The sequence below is a fragment of the Salmo salar genome, chromosome 08, assembly GCF_965601325.2.
Source record: "Salmo salar chromosome 08, fSalSal1, whole genome shotgun sequence".
Taxonomy (NCBI): domain Eukaryota; kingdom Metazoa; phylum Chordata; class Actinopteri; order Salmoniformes; family Salmonidae; genus Salmo; species Salmo salar.
Genome location: NC_138298.1, coordinates 24,865,001 through 24,881,449, shown reverse-complemented (window position 1 = coordinate 24,881,449; position 16,449 = coordinate 24,865,001). Strand labels below are relative to the sequence as shown.

Genomic DNA, 16,449 nt, shown 5'->3' with positions numbered 1-16,449 from the left:
CGTCGAAATCACAGCGGGACAGACAAATGAAGAACCCAAAGCCCATGGGATCTCACTCCCTCTGAGCCCCCCCCCCCCGTCCCGTCAGCCACCCTGATGAGGACCAACCAGGGTCACACAGCCACATAATAATACACACAGGAACAAACGACCTGAGAGCACAGCAGGAAAGGGTGATTGAAAAAGCTTCTTCTACTTTCCCCAACGCACAAGTGGTTATCTCCACACAGCTACCACCAAAAGACTTCCACCCTGCTACCATACAGTATTTCCTGTGACTGTGGCTCAAAACCAAATGTTTTCCTGGCCCACCACTCCACCCTGGACTAGAACAGCCTTTGCGACCAGGTCCACCTATACAAGGCAGCAGTGCCCATCTTCGCCCGGACCCTAAAGGACATCAGACGCAGGCCCACCACTTCACACAGGAGCAACAGATCAATAGACACCCCGCCCAGACCAGCGAGACACTCTCCCAGACCTGCGGGACCCCCCCCACACAGAGGACCCACACCGAGAGGCTCTACATCCAGACCACAACACCACCAGCCACATCCACAGCCCCACCAATCGACACCCCCCCCAAGTCAACCATGCCCACACCCCATTTAGCACCCCATTTAGGCCCCCTCAGATCAGAACTATGACCCTCCTGCCCACCCCATGCCCCCCACTCCCACAAAGAGGGCCTCAACATGGAAGTCATACATACACCCAGGCCGTGAGCAGGCAAAGAGGCCCAATCCCAACCCCCACTCCCGAGTGGCGCAGAGGTCTAAGGCACTGCATCTCAGTGCTTGAGGCGTCACTACAGACACCCTGGTTCGAATCCAAGCTGTATCACAACCGGCCGTGATTGGGAGTCCCATAGGGCGACCCACAATTGGCCCAGCGTCTTCCAGGTTTGGACGGTGTAGGCCGTCACTGTAAATAAGAATTTGTTCTTAACTGACTCGCCTAGTTAAATAAAGGTTAATATAATTGTATTTTTTAAATTACAGTTGCTATAGAGAAAGGCCGCTGTAGGCAGATCTGGCTCTCAAGAGAAGACAGGCTATGTGCACACTGCCCACAAAATGAGATGGAAACTGAGCTGCACTTCCTAACCTCCTGCCAAATGTATGACCATATTAGAGACACAGACCCACAAAGAACTCGAAAACAAATTCAATTTTGATAAACTCCCATATCTACAGGGTGAAATACCAGTGTACCATCACAGCAGCAAGATTTGTGACCTGTTGCCACAAGAAAAGAGCAACCAGTGAAGAACAAACACCATTGTAAATACAACCCATATTTATGTTTATTTAATTCCCTTTTGTACTTTAACTATTTGCACATAATATGACATTTGAAATGTCTTTACTCTTTTGGAACTTTTGTGAGTGTAATGTTTAGTGTAAATGTTTTTATTGTTTATTTCACTTTTGTTTATTATCTATTTCACTAACCACACACCCTTGAATTGACAGACAGACAGACAGACAGACGTGTGCCACAAATCAGTGTGTGTGCGAGTGTGTTTTTAAATGAAATGGGGCACACAGTAGCATGCACAACCACACTCCCTCCCACACACACAACCACACTCCCTCCCACACACACACACACACACACACAGTAGCATGAACAACCACACTCCCTCCCACACACAGTAGCATGGACAACCACACTCCCTCCCACACACAGTAGCATGAACAACCACACTCCCTCCCTCCCACACACACACACAGTAGCATGAACAACCACACTCCCTCCCTCCCACACACACACACAAGCATGAACAACCACCCTCCCTCACACACACACAAAGTAGCATGAACAACCCCACTCCGTCCCACACAGTAGCATGAACAACCACATTCCCTCCCTCCCTCCCTCCCTCCCTCCCACACACACACACACAGAGTAGCATGAACAACCACACTCCCTCCCACACACACACACACACACACACAGTAGCATGAACAACCACACTCCCTCCCACACACACACACACACACACACACACACCACACACACACACACACACAGAGTAGCATGAACAACCACACTCCCTCCCACCCACACACACACAGTAGCATGAACAACCACACTCCCTCCCACACACAGACACACAGTAGCATGAACAGCCACACTCTCTCCCACACACACACACACAGTAGCATGAACAACCACACTCCCTCCCACCCACACACACACAGTAGCATGAACAACCACACTCCCTCCCACACACACAGTAGCATGAACAACCACACTCCCTCCCACCCACACACACACAGTAGCATGAACAACCACACTCCCTCCCACCCACACACACACAGTAGCATGAACAACCACACTCCCTCCCTCCCACACACACACACACACACACACACACACACACACACACACACACACACACACACACAGAGTAGCATGAACAACCACACTCCCTCCCACACACAGACACACAGTAGCATGACCAGCCACACTCCCTCCCACACACACAGTAGCATGAACAACCACACTCCCTCCCACACACACACACACAGTAGCATGAACAACCACACTCCCTCCCACACACACAGTAGCATGAACAACCACACTCCCTCCCACACACACACACAGTAGCATGAACAACCACACTCCCTCCCACACACACACACAGTAGCATGAACAACCACACTCCCTCCCACACACACACACAGTAGCATGAACAACCACACTCCCTCAAACACACACACACACAGTAGCATGAACAACCACACTCCCTCCCACACACACACACAGTAGCATGAACAACCCCACTCCGTCCCACACACAGACACACAGTAGCATGAACAACCACACTCCCTCCCACACACACACACAGTAGCATGAACAACCACACTCCCTCCCACACACACACAGTAGCATGAACAACCACACTCCCTCCCACACACACAGTAGCATGAACAACCACACTCCCTCCCACACACACACACAGTAGCATGAACAACCACACTCCCTCCCACACACAGACACACAGTAGCATGAACAGCCACACTCTCTCCCACACACACACACACAGTAGCATGAACAACCACACTCCCTCCCACCCACACACACACAGTAGCATGAACAACCACACTCCCTCCCACACACACAGTAGCATGAACAACCACACTCCCTCCCACCCACACACACACAGTAGCATGAACAACCACACTCCCTCCCACCCACACACACACAGTAGCATGAACAACCACACTCCCTCCCACACACACACACACACACACACACACACACACACACACACACACACACACACACACACACACACACACACACACACACAGAGTAGCATGAACAACCACACTCCCTCCCACACACAGACACACAGTAGCATGACCAGCCACACTCCCTCCCACACACACAGTAGCATGAACAACCACACTCCCTCCCACACACACACACACAGTAGCATGAACAACCACACTCCCTCCCACACACACAGTAGCATGAACAACCACACTCCCTCCCACACACACACACAGTAGCATGAACAACCACACTCCCTCCCACACACACACACAGTAGCATGAACAACCACACTCCCTCCCACACACACACACAGTAGCATGAACAACCACACTCCCTCAAACACACACACACACAGTAGCATGAACAACCACACTCCCTCCCACACACACACACACACACACACACACACACACACACACACACACACACACACACACACACACACACACACAGAGTAGCATGAACAACCACACTCCCTCCCACACACAGACACACAGTAGCATGACCAGCCACACTCCCTCCCACACACACAGTAGCATGAACAACCACACTCCCTCCCACACACACACACACAGTAGCATGAACAACCACACTCCCTCCCACACACACAGTAGCATGAACAACCACACTCCCTCCCACACACACACACAGTAGCATGAACAACCACACTCCCTCCCACACACACACACAGTAGCATGAACAACCACACTCCCTCCCACACACACACACAGTAGCATGAACAACCACACTCCCTCAAACACACACACACACAGTAGCATGAACAACCACACTCCCTCCCACACACACACACAGTAGCATGAACAACCCCACTCCGTCCCACACACAGACACACAGTAGCATGAACAACCACACTCCCTCCCACACACACACACAGTAGCATGAACAACCACACTCCCTCCCACACACACACAGTAGCATGAACAACCACACTCCCTCCCACACACACAGTAGCATGAACAACCACACTCCCTCCCTCCCACACACACAGTAGCATGAACAACCACACTCCCTCCCATCCACACACACACAGTAGCATGAACAACCACACTCCCTCCCTCCCACCCACACGCACACGCACACAGGTGTGTACTGACAGCATTGATGATTTGGCCGTTGGCAGAAGGTGAACTTCACACATACACACAAACCCTCCAGGTCAGAGAGAGAGAGAGAGCTCAGTGTTTTCAGCCCTAATGCACCACACGTCTCAACACAGAATGATGAGCGCTACAACGCCAGCATACTAAATCTAAAACTGGGAGTTGAACCAGCCACTAAACCCCTGGAGGTTACCAAACTAGCACTGAACCCACTAACCCCTTCATACCTGTAAAGCACCTTGTGACAACAAAGTGTCATGGTACCGTTAGCCCTAGTATCAAGTCTCCCCTATTACAACAAGGACAACACCAGTCATTTAGCGGGTTGTTCCTGGTCATAGGTTTGAGTGAATGGGTCTTAGTTTTTAAGTGTCAGTACAGGCCTAAAGGTTGGTGAGTGAGTGATGTCCTATGGGCCCAGGTGTTGGGATACCAGTGGTAATACTGAAGCTGGCAGCTGTGCTCTCTCACAGAGAGAGAACTCCTCCAGGGCTAACATATTTTACCTTTATAAGGAGCCCTCTCCTTTCGCCTGTTTTTTCTCATCACGTGCCTGCTGGACCAATAAAACACAGTGAAGTGTAGCAGCATATATAATAAATAAATAAGAGAGAGAGAGAGAGACAGAACAACTGGAAGCAGCCAGTCAGCCATCCGCAGTAAGAGTACACTAGCGTCCCCTTTGGCATAAAAACATCTGCCGTCTCACAACTGTTATTTAAACTTTAATGTCACCCGCCTCTCAGCCAAAATCACCGCTTCAGTTTGCCAATGGGGTTTAAGGGAAACTGACTGAGATATTCCACTGGCGTTGAGAGCTCTGTGAGATACATTCATTATGGATGCTGCCGGCCCCTGGATTTTCTGTCACTGACACTTTGCTGATACTTTGCAGTGGGGGACTGATGATAGAGGTAGGTAGTACAGAGAGGGGGAGAGAGGGCGAGGAGAGGGGGAGAGAGGGCGAGGAGAGAGGGAGGGAGGGCGAGGAGAGAGGGCGAGGAGAGAGAGCAAGGAGAGAGGGATTAGAAAGAGGGGTTGTTAGAGAACTTGATTCCTGTGTGGCGTAGAGGCTCAAACTACTACTACTCTCAAAGTTGCATTAAAATGTACTTGTTCTTGCCAACTGACCTGTCAAAGTCTATTCCCGAAATTCCTCCACCCACTCAAAATCCCAAAGCTGGAAGAAACTCAGTAGGGAAGCCTTGCATAGAAAGAAGAGAGAAGATTACCAGTCCCCCAAATGCTACTGCATAAATCACATGAACATCAGCAAACATGACATTGTCATATGCCAGTGCATCTCAAAACTGTCGGGTTGGAGGAAGTATAGAAATAGAATGACTAGAGTGTATTGCGAGGGAGGCAGGGCTTCTTCACAGGATTAAAGCACAGTCCCGTCTCAGATCCAGTGCCAGCGTGTGTGTTCCTCTTTAAGTGAATCTGTATGGTCATGCCTCTGTAGGAAAGCTACCCTTGTACCTAATGTCCTGAGACCTGACGGTTTCACACACTGCACACCACAGACAAGCTTAGGAACCGTGCAGCCCAGTTAATAAATTCTCCCTGAACAATTTGTGACCCCGAAATAACTTTTTACCTCGCTGACAGACACTCAGAACGCAATACACACTTCCGTAATGAGAGGCCAAATGAGGACCTATAAGCTGAAATCCACAGCCACTTGAAATGTGTCATTAATCAGGGCTGGGGGTTGAACCGAGGACACTGATCTACTGTAATGGATACAAGACCAAACAGGAAGATCAAATCCTGTCACTCATTCGGTAAGTTTGCCGGTTTTTTTTCCTCTCAGGTTATTTTCCTTTCTTTTCACAGCTAGACTACAAACTTACTTCACACCAGGACAGCTTTTCACAGCTAGACTACAAACTTACTTCACGTCAGGACAGCGTTTCACAGCTAGACTACAAACTTACTTCACGCCAGGACAGCGTTTCACAGCTAGACTACAAACTTACTTCACGCCAGGACAGCGTTTCACAGCTAGACTACAAACTTACTTCACGCCAGGACAGCGTTTCACAGCTAGACTACAAACTTACTTCACGTCAGGACAGCTTTTCACAACTAGACTACAAACTTACTTCACGCCAGGACAGCTTTTCACAGCTAGACTACAAACTTACTTCACGCCAGGACAGCGTTTCACAGCTAGACTACAAACTTACTTCACGCCAGGACAGCTTTTCACAACTAGACTACAAACTTACTTCACACCAGGACAGCGTTTCACAGCTAGACTACAAACTTACTTCACACCAGGACAGCGTTTCACAGCTAGACTACAAACTTACTTCACACCAGGACAGCTTTTCACAACTAGACTACAAACTTACTTCACGCCAGGACAGCTTTTCACAGCTAGACTACAAACTTACTTCACGTCAGGACAGCTTTTCACAGCTAGACTACAAACTTACTTCACGCCAGGACAGCTTTTTACAGCTAGACTACAAACTTACTTCACGCCAGGACAGCGTTTCACAGCTAGACTACAAACTTACTTCACGTCAGGACAGCTTTTCACAACACACAACACTACCTTTGGGTGTTAAGCTTCAGTGCTATAGTGGCATGCTCGAGACAGTTTGGTTACCCAGCCTCTACTACCATGGCAACATGTATTTATTCTCCCCCCCATCTGTCTGTTTTGGGGAGTAATACTGCCATTGTGGCCTAGACAGAATTAACGCCACAAGGCATCTCTGAAGGCTCCAGGTAATACACTGACACCCTACTCATCGTCCCATCACTATAAATGACGCCGAGCCCAAATGGAAGTAGCCCCCCCCTTGCACTCGACTCGACAGAGATCCATCAGGAAGATTTTGAGCGCCGGACGCCACGCTGTTATCCTGCGGCCAGCAGTCTACGCGTTCCCAAATCACCCTCTCAGCGGGCGAGTCTTCCGACAGCTGCCGAGCACAGCGTGACACACTTATAAAACACAAAAGGCGTGAGTGTCTCTCAGCAGAGGACCTCACAGCATCTCCCTACAGGGATATCATTCACTAGGCTAGAAGACCTCACAGCATCTCCCTACAGGGATATCATTCACTAGGCTAGAAGACATCAGTCACACACATTAGCCCTTTGGGGAGCCACAACATCATTAAAAGTAAAGCAAGGAACAGTCAGAGCCCCAGATGCAAGGAAGGAGAGGGTTACTGAAGTAGTTCAGAAAGAAAATACCATCTTAAAAGTGTCATCGTTCCCCAACCTGCAGTGTCCGAGTGCGTACAGAGCACTTCTTGTTTTTAGAGGGCTTTTGAAGGAGGGTTTGAATATAAAAACAAGCGGTCTGTTTCAAGCGGGCTCATTAAGTGGTTCCTGTAAGATGGTGCCACTTCACTTACAGTAAGTCACATCAGCAGTCCTGGAGGACCAACAGGACATCTAGCATTCAACAAATCAATAAAGACGACTACACACCCAGGAGGTCCAGCACTGGCCCTGTTCCCTACACATGAATCAAATCAAACAATGGGGGAGTGGAGGTCTGTCCAAAATGGCAGCCTCTTCCCTACATAGTGGACGTACTTTGCACTAAATAGGGATTGGATTCCCTGCAATCAAAAGCAGTGCATTATAATAGGTCTCCAGTCAAAAGTAGTGCACTCTATAGGGAATAGGGAGCCATTGAGGATGCACTCTAAAAGAGGGATTGATTTCCTATCGCCACTGGTCCTTGCCCCCTCCCTCTCTCCCGCTCACACTCCCTCCCCCCATCTTACCTGGCAGGTCGGAGAACAGCAGGATGCACTCGTTGAAGCCGTTGGCCAGCAGGCGGTCTCGGAGCTGCTGCAGGATGGCCACGCCGATGCAGAAGGGGAAGGAGCTGTTCCCCAGGAGCAGGGTGTCCCACAGGTGGAAGATCTTGTGTAGGGGGAAGACGTCTGTAGAGGAAGAGGGGGAGATCCCTCAATCAAGCAAATGTATTTATAAAGCCTTTTCTACATCACCAGTTGTCACAAAGTGCTTTTACAATACACCAACCTAGCCCATTAAATACATGCAGAAGCAAAAGGGGGAGCAAGGGTGGAGAGGGGTAGAGGGGGAGGGAGGGCAAGGAGAGGCAGAGGGAGGGCGAGGAGAGAGGGTGGGAGGGCGAGGAGAGAGGGAGGGATTAGAAAGAGGAGGAAAGGGAGAAGGATATAGGGATCGTTAAGAGGTGACCCAGGGAGACAAGAAGATAATGATTTATAGTTCAGTCATCTGGCAGATGATCTTAACCAGAGACAGAAAAGTGCATTACAAGGTTCATTTAACAAATAGTAATTGCAAGTACAACCTTAGTGGCAGTAAAAAAAAAAAGTGAAAACATTGCAGCTATAAGTGCTTTTTCAGGTTCTCTCAAACTCTTTACATTTCATAAGGCTGTATACAGTATGGGCAGAAGGGGGACTGAGTGTCTGGCTGTCCAATAGTTTCCAAGAAGGCCCATATATGGAGGAGGAGTGATGGACACATTAATACTGCAGGACATCACAGAGCTATTCACCATTGACCTGTGTGGAATGGGAAAACTTACTGTACAGGTCTTGGGTCTGTTACGCCAAATACAAGTGCTTCCTGTACCATCCCACGCTTTATTTTTATTCCATTTAGCTAATCTAATGTCCTCTACCTATTCCTGAGAGGCTCTGACACATACACTACATTGGATCAAAACAACATCCGTCTGTTAATGTCATAACCAGTACCTAGAAGTGGATACTAGGCAGGATGTATGTGTGAGAGGTAGGACTGGTGGAGAGGACCGGGAGAGGAGTGGGAGGACTGGATGGAGAGGACCGGGAGAGAAGTGGGAGGACTGGATGGAGAGGACCGGGAGAGAAGTGGGAGGACTGGATGGAGAGGACCGGGAGAGAAGTGGGAGGACTGGATGGAGAGGACCGGGAGAGAAGTGGGAGGACTGGATGGAGAGGACCGGGAGAGAGGAGGTGGGAGGGACCGGGGGTGGAGGCTGGAGAGAGGAGTGGGAGGACTGGTGGAAAGGACCGGGAGAGAAGTGGGAGGACTGGATGGAGAGGAGTGGGAGGACTGGATGGAGAGGACCGGGAGAGAAGTGGGAGGACTGGATGGAGAGGACCGGGAGAGAAGTGGGAGGACTGGATGGAGAGGACCGGGAGAGAAGTGGGAGGACTGGATGGAGAGGACCGGGAGAGGAGTGGGAGGACTGGTGGAAAGGACCGGGAGAGAAGTGGGAGGACTGGATGGAGAGGAGTGGGAGGACTGGTGGATAGGACTGGGAGAGAAGTGGGAGGACTGGATGTAGAGGACCGGGAGAGAAGTGGGAGGAGTGGATGGAGAGGAATGGGAGAAGTGTGGTAGGACTGGTAGAGAGGAGCGGTAGAGAGGAGTGGTAGAGAGGAGTGGTAGAGAGGAGTGGTAGGACTGGTGGACAGGAGCGGTAGAGAGGAGCGGTGGAGAGGAGCAGTAGAGAGGAGTGATAGGAGTGGTAGAGAGGAGCGGTAGGAGTGGTAGAGAGGAGTGGTAGGACTGGTGGACAGGAGCGGTAGTGAGGACCGGTAGAGAGGAGCGGTAGAGAGGAGCGGTAGGACTGGTGGAGAGGAGGTAGAGAGGAGTGGTAGGACTGGTGGAGAGGAGGTAGAGAGGAGTGGTAGGACTGGTGGAGAGGAGCGGTAGAGAGGAGCGGTAGAGAGGAGCGGTAGGACTGGGAGTTAAGCTGAGACTCTTCAGCACATTAACAGTCCACTGAGCAGCCGGTGGGTGTGAGTGACGGGCAGAGTGTGTGTGTGTGTGTGTGTGTGTGTGTGGAGGCAGGGAGATGGCCCTCCGACACTCTCCTCGGCTGTGTGCATTAGCAGTCAGGAAGTAGGATGGAGGAGAGGGGCGAGGGACTCACGCTGGTTTGGGAAGGATGGAGGGCAGGCCTCACACTCAGAGCCCCTGGGAGCCGTGTGTACGTGTGTGTGCATGCTTGAGAATTCTCAAGTGTGTGTGTGTGTGTGTGTGTGTGTGTGTGTGTGTGTGTGTGTGTGTGTGTGTGTGTGTGTGTGGCGTGCATTGTAGGATTTACATTGAATGTAAAACATACAGTGCATTCACGAAGCATTCAGACCCCTTCATCTTTTACACATTTTGTTACGTTACAGCCTTAATCAAAAATGGATTAAACCGTTTTTTCATCAAATCTAGACACAATACCCCCATTACATTTGTATTTATAAAGCCTTTTCTACATCACCAGTTGTCACAAAGTGCTTTTACAATACACCAACCTAGCCCATTAAATACATGCAGAAGCAAAAGGGGGAGCAAGGGTGGAGAGGGGTAGAGGGGGAGGGAGGGCAAGGAGAGGCGGAGGGAGGGAGGGCGAGGAGAGAAGGAGGGAGAGAGGGAGGGCGAGGAAAGAGGGAGGGATTAGAAAGAGGAGGAAAGGGAGGATATAGGGATCGTTAAAAGGGGACCCGGACCCAGGGAGACAAGAAGATAAGGATTTATAGTTCAGTCATTACATTTTTGCAAATGTATAAAAAAAAAAATATGTAAATATTACATTTACATAAGTATTCAGACCCTTTATTGAGTACTTTTTTGAAGCAGCTTTGGCAGCGATTACAGCCTTGAGTCTTTTATTTACAGCCTTGAGGTATTATGCTACAAGCTTGGTACAAATGTACTTGGGGAGTTTCTCCCATTCTTCTCTGCAGATCCTCTCAAGCTCTGTCAGGTTGGATGGGGAGCATCGCTGCACAGCTATTTTCAGGTCTCTCCAAAGATGTTCGATCTGGTTCAAGTCCAGGCTTGTCAGAGACTTGTCCTGAAGCCACTCCTGCGTTGTCTTGGCTGTGTGCCTCAGTCTAAGATCCTGAGCGCTCTGGAGCAGGTTTTCATCAAGGATCTCTCTGTACTTTGCTCCGTGCATCTTTCCCTCGATCCTGACTAGTCTCCCAGTCCCTGCCACTGAAAGACATCCCCACAGCATGATGCCACCACCACCATTCTTCACCGTAGCGATGGTGCTAGGTTTCCTCGAGACGTGACGCTTGGAATTCAGGCCAAAGAGTTCAATCTTGGTTTCATCAGACCAGAGAATCTTGTTTCTCATGGTCAGTCTTTTAGGTGCATTTGTGGGGAGACTCAAAGCGGTCTGTCATGTGCTTTTTACTGAGGAGTGGCTTCCGTCTGGCCACTCTACCATAAAGGCCTGATTCGTGGAGTTCTGCAGAGATGGTTGTCCTTCTGGAAGGTTCTCCCATCTCCACAGAGGAACTCTGAAGCGCTGTCAGAGTAACCAAGGCCCTTCTCCCCCAATTGTTCAGTTTGGCCGAGTGGCCAGCTCTAGGAACAGTCTTGGTGGTTCCAAACTTCTTCCAATTAAGAATGATGGAGGCCACTGTGTTCTTGGGGACCTTCAATGCTGCAGAACGTTTTTGGTACCCTTCCCCAGATCTGTGCCTTGACACAATCCTATCTCGAAGCTCTACGGACAATTCATTCGACCTCATGCCTTTGTTTTTGCTCTGACATGCACTGTCAACTGTGGGACCTTATATAGACAGGTGTGTGCCTTTCCAAATCATGCCCTATCAATTGAATTTACCACAGGTGGAGTCCAATCAAGTTCTAGAAACATCTCAAGGATGATCAATGGAAACAGGATGCACCTGAGCTCAATTTCGAGTCTCATAGCAAAGGGTCTGAATACTGAATACTTAAACGGAAGTTATTTCCGTTTAGGCTATAATGTAACAAAATGTGGAAAAAGTCAGGTGGTTTGAATACTTTCCGAATGCACTGTACACTTAGACTCAGTTTATTAGGTACACCACCACATTCACCAAAATGGATCGCTCCTACAGTCAGTGAGTCACGTGGCTATGATCTGCTATAAAGCAGGCAGACAGGCATCAAGGCATTCAGTTACTGTTCGAGTGAACGTTAGACTTTGAGTGTGGTACGATCAACGGTGCTAGGTGCGCAGGGTCCAGTATATCAAACGGCCGCCCTCCTGGGCTTTTCACGCACAACAGTGTCTAGGATTTACCGAGAATGGCGCGACAAACAAAAAACATCCAGTCAGCGGTAGTCCTGTGGGCGAAAACAGCTCTTTTGATAAGAGAGGTCGAAGGAGAATTGCAAGAATTGTACAATGTAACAGGTGGGCCACCAACAGACAAATAACAGCGCAGTACAACAGTGGTGTGCAGAACTGCATCTCAGAACGCACAACTCGTCAATCCTTGTCCCAAATTTAAATAGGAAAACACTATATTTTGTGTGTCTTCTTCCTCTTCTTATCAAACTCCAACTGAGAATAAAGTAATATGAAATAGATATTATAATACTACTACACATGTCCTAACACTACCGTTTCAGTCTGCTATTCCTTGGCGACTATAGGATCAAGCATAATGCTGCCACCCGCTGTTCACCTTCTGCATGACACGGAACTGTACATCCTGAGTAGGCAAATAATACTTTGAGGCTACTTCAGTTAATAACTAGCCACAATCATGTGATTGTCTTGTTGGCTGAATTCCAAATGGTATTCAGCCAGTAGACAAAAACGATGTCCACTCTTGACGTGGCCGTATAAATGATGTCCACTCTTGACGTGGCCGTATAAATGATGTCCACTCTTGACGTTGCCGTATAAATGATGTCCACTCTTGACGTGGCCGTATAAATGATGTCCACTCTTGACGTGGCCGTATAAATGATGTCCACTTGTCACGTCCTGACCAGTAAAGGGGGTTATTTGTTATTGTAGTTTGGTCAGGACGTGGCAGGGGGGTGTTTTTTTTATGTGGTTCGGGGTTTTTTGGGATGTGTGTTTATGTAGAGGGGTGTTTGTTTAGAGTATTCCGGGGTTTTCGGTTATGTTCTATGTATTTTAGTTCTATGCTCTGTCTATGTTGTGTATTTCTTTGTGTTGGCCTGGTATGGCTCTCAATCAGGAACAGCTGTACATCTTTGTTGCTGATTGGGAGTCATACTTAGGTAGCCCTGTTTTCACATGTCCCTTGAGGGAAGTTGTTTTTGCACTGCTAGGGTTAGCCTGCATTACTGTTCGTTCGTTTTCTTGTTTTGTTTCATTAAGTCTTCTAATAAAAGTTCATATGAGCACTCAAACCGCTGCGCCTTGGTCCACTATATACAACGACCGTTACACCACTCTTTACGTGGCCATATAAAGGTTATAGGAAGATATTACCACAGAAGTAATAGACCAAGATAGCAAGTAGAGCATTATAATAGAGTAGAATAGATTAGAATATAATATCCTTCATGGCAGCAGTTTCTGTGGTATAATGTAAACCCAGTAGACTAGAGACATTATGTAATAGGGTTGGTTATAAAGGTCACACTACTGTCAAAAGCAACTAATCCTTACCGTACTGGAGGCTTTGACCTTTCCAAAGTGCTCTGTTATGAGTTCCAAATGCTGCTGACCCCACACCGTGACAAGGCCTATAGAATATGCACACTAGCACATTCATAATAATAAAGAAGGTCAACTTACGTGTGAACATGGTGAGGAACCACGGAATGGCATAGAGCTGCAAGGTGAAAGAGAGACGATCTAGTCAATGAAATAAATAATGTCATGCATTTCTACTCTGTTCTGTGCATTACAGTAGTATTCTTTATGGAACATTCCTAGCTATACACTTTTGTTAGTACACATTCCAACCCAAAACACATCAAATCAATGTCATACAAAATCCACTAAACTGTTACATCGATTTAACTTTTTCAGCAGAGACATTTTTTAATTCAGCCACATCAGTCACACAAACTTTGTCTTATCTGATGTCTGCATAGCCTCTGTGTGTGTGAGAGAGAGAGAGAGAGAGAGAGAGAGAGAGAGAGAGAGAGAGAGAGAGAGAGAGAGAGAGAGAGAGAGAGGTGGCAATAAGAACAAACTGCTGAGTACTTGAAGTCTATGGAGAAACGGATAACAATGAAATCTCGCTCTCTCCCTTTCCCTCCATCTTTCCCTCCTCCCTCCCACACACACACACACACACACACACCACAAACGATCAACCACCTGTTCCAGGGTTAGGGTTGGGGGGGGGATATTGCAATGGAATTGATTTCAGCTGGTTAATTGAATAGGTGAGGAAAACGCTAAGCGGGGCTGGTAGGCTGCCTTCCTGGAGCTGGCAGACCCCCTCCACACCCAAGGGTAATGAGTTACTCAGAGCCTCGGCCTCAATCTGAGCAGTCTCCTCCACAGAGCCCTGGCTAGGCCTCATGGGATTAGTTGTCGTAGAAAGGTGTGAATGGCTGCCAGGGGGGGGGGGCAAAATATATGTGGCCAAATTGAAAAAAGCCTAAATTGAACAAGCGGGCCGGGGAGTCTAGCCTACGTGCAGCATGGCAGTAGAGGTTCTATGGCTTGAAGCATTACAGGAGGAGACAGCTACAGTACACTGGGCTGGTGACTTATGTGTATTTGACAACATAGTATTATATGACATTGTCTGTTATTGTATAACCACCACAGCACACTGTACTTTGACACGTATACAGGGGAAATCAAACTGAGGGTTCATGTTGTGGTTACTGGGTAGTCTAACATTAGGGCTTTTTATAGCCTCCGTACGGATTTATTACTTTGAGAGAACAACACTCATGAAATCCCTCCATCTCTCCACACCCTGCGAACTTCAGAAGTTACTTATTTATGGTTTGGATAAAACTTCAAAACATTAAAAGCTGTATCAACACACCGAGTTCAAATATCATTATCACCGACCAGACTGGGAAAATAACATTCCAATCCGTCGCCTTTGAAAGGGAAGTTAAATACAAATAAAACAGCGGTTCACAAGTGTCGAGATGACATCATTAGAAAACCATGCACTCGGTTAACCTCTGAAGAGGCGGCTTGGAAACTAATGTCCACCAGCATCGTTGCTTGACGACAAAGGAAGAACCATTCTAAGAAATATGCTCAAGGTAATGCTTTGTAGCAGAAGAACAAATGCCTTTGTTGAAATGACTATGTAGATGTGGACAGAAAAGTTGGTTCTTTAATTGTTTTAGTGTGCCACTTCCTTTATTTCCCTAAAAGGAACCTGTAAAACACCCACAGGAAAACCAGTAAAACATCGAATTGTCATTATTTTCTCCCCACACTAAGTGTTTTCAGACAGGGACATCTTCTAATCACCATGGTTTCACTGATATTAGGTCTGTGGTTTCATGGTTTCAGGTTGTCATTGTAAATGAGAAATGCTTCTAAACTGACCCAGCTGGTTAAATAAATGTGAACTTGAAACAAAGTCAGTGTTTCATACAGGAGCGGAGTTACACACGTCATCAGACACGTCCACCATCCATCTTTAAAAACAGGGCACCATAAAACCCTGGCCCCTGTTTGATAGACTCAGCCTTTCTCTGGAAGAGGTCCCCAGGGCTGGTCCACTGAGGTGACACACATTCATCAGCACGATAACGCCTTGATTAGCGCCTATAGAGCCTTTAGCCTTGCTACGGTGTGACGAGAGAGAGAGTGTTCTGGAACGGGGGATGGAGGGCCGGGTGTCCGACGACCTTACGGCAAGGCCAGGCTGTCATTAGACCCAGAATACATTACCACAAATGTACTGAGTGGAGGCAACTTGGCCTTGGCCCAAAACTGAGAGGGGCCAACCGAACAAAAACTCTCAATGACAACCAGGATTCTATTAGAAGGGTGTGATCGTGGTGATTCTTTATCCCTGACCAGGGAGTCTGGGACTGGGCCAGATTCCAGACTTCTCCATCCTCCCCATTGTCCCTCACCTTTCACGATCTAAAAACTCACAGAAGGAAAGAAACGTTTTCTAATAAGTACCCTTCACCACTGTTCTGCTGTCAGATGTACAGTAGGGCCCCTCCAGTTAAGTACTTCCCCTCAGACTGTTCTGCTGTAGGACGTCTGTGTATAAAAACTTTTCAGCTCATCCACGACAACTGTTCCCTTATCAGTCATATGACGGTCAGCCCCCTCATGTCAGTTTTATGATCCTTTGGCACTGTTCTCCAGTCAGTT

General features: G+C 48.2%; 1 protein-coding gene across 1 annotated transcript in view; it reads right to left on the bottom strand.

Moving 5' to 3' along the window:
- Positions 1-16,449, bottom strand: part of LOC106610360 (TBC domain-containing protein kinase-like protein) — a 69,718-nt gene that overhangs the window by 30,777 nt on the left and 22,492 nt on the right. Inside the window, exons 21-22 of the mRNA XM_014209681.3 lie at positions 13,927-13,963; positions 8,168-8,329 (exon numbers count right to left, since the gene is read on the bottom strand). Of these exons, the coding sequence (XP_014065156.2) occupies positions 8,168-8,329; positions 13,927-13,963 (199 nt within the window). The remainder of the gene's footprint in view (positions 1-8,167; positions 8,330-13,926; positions 13,964-16,449) is intronic.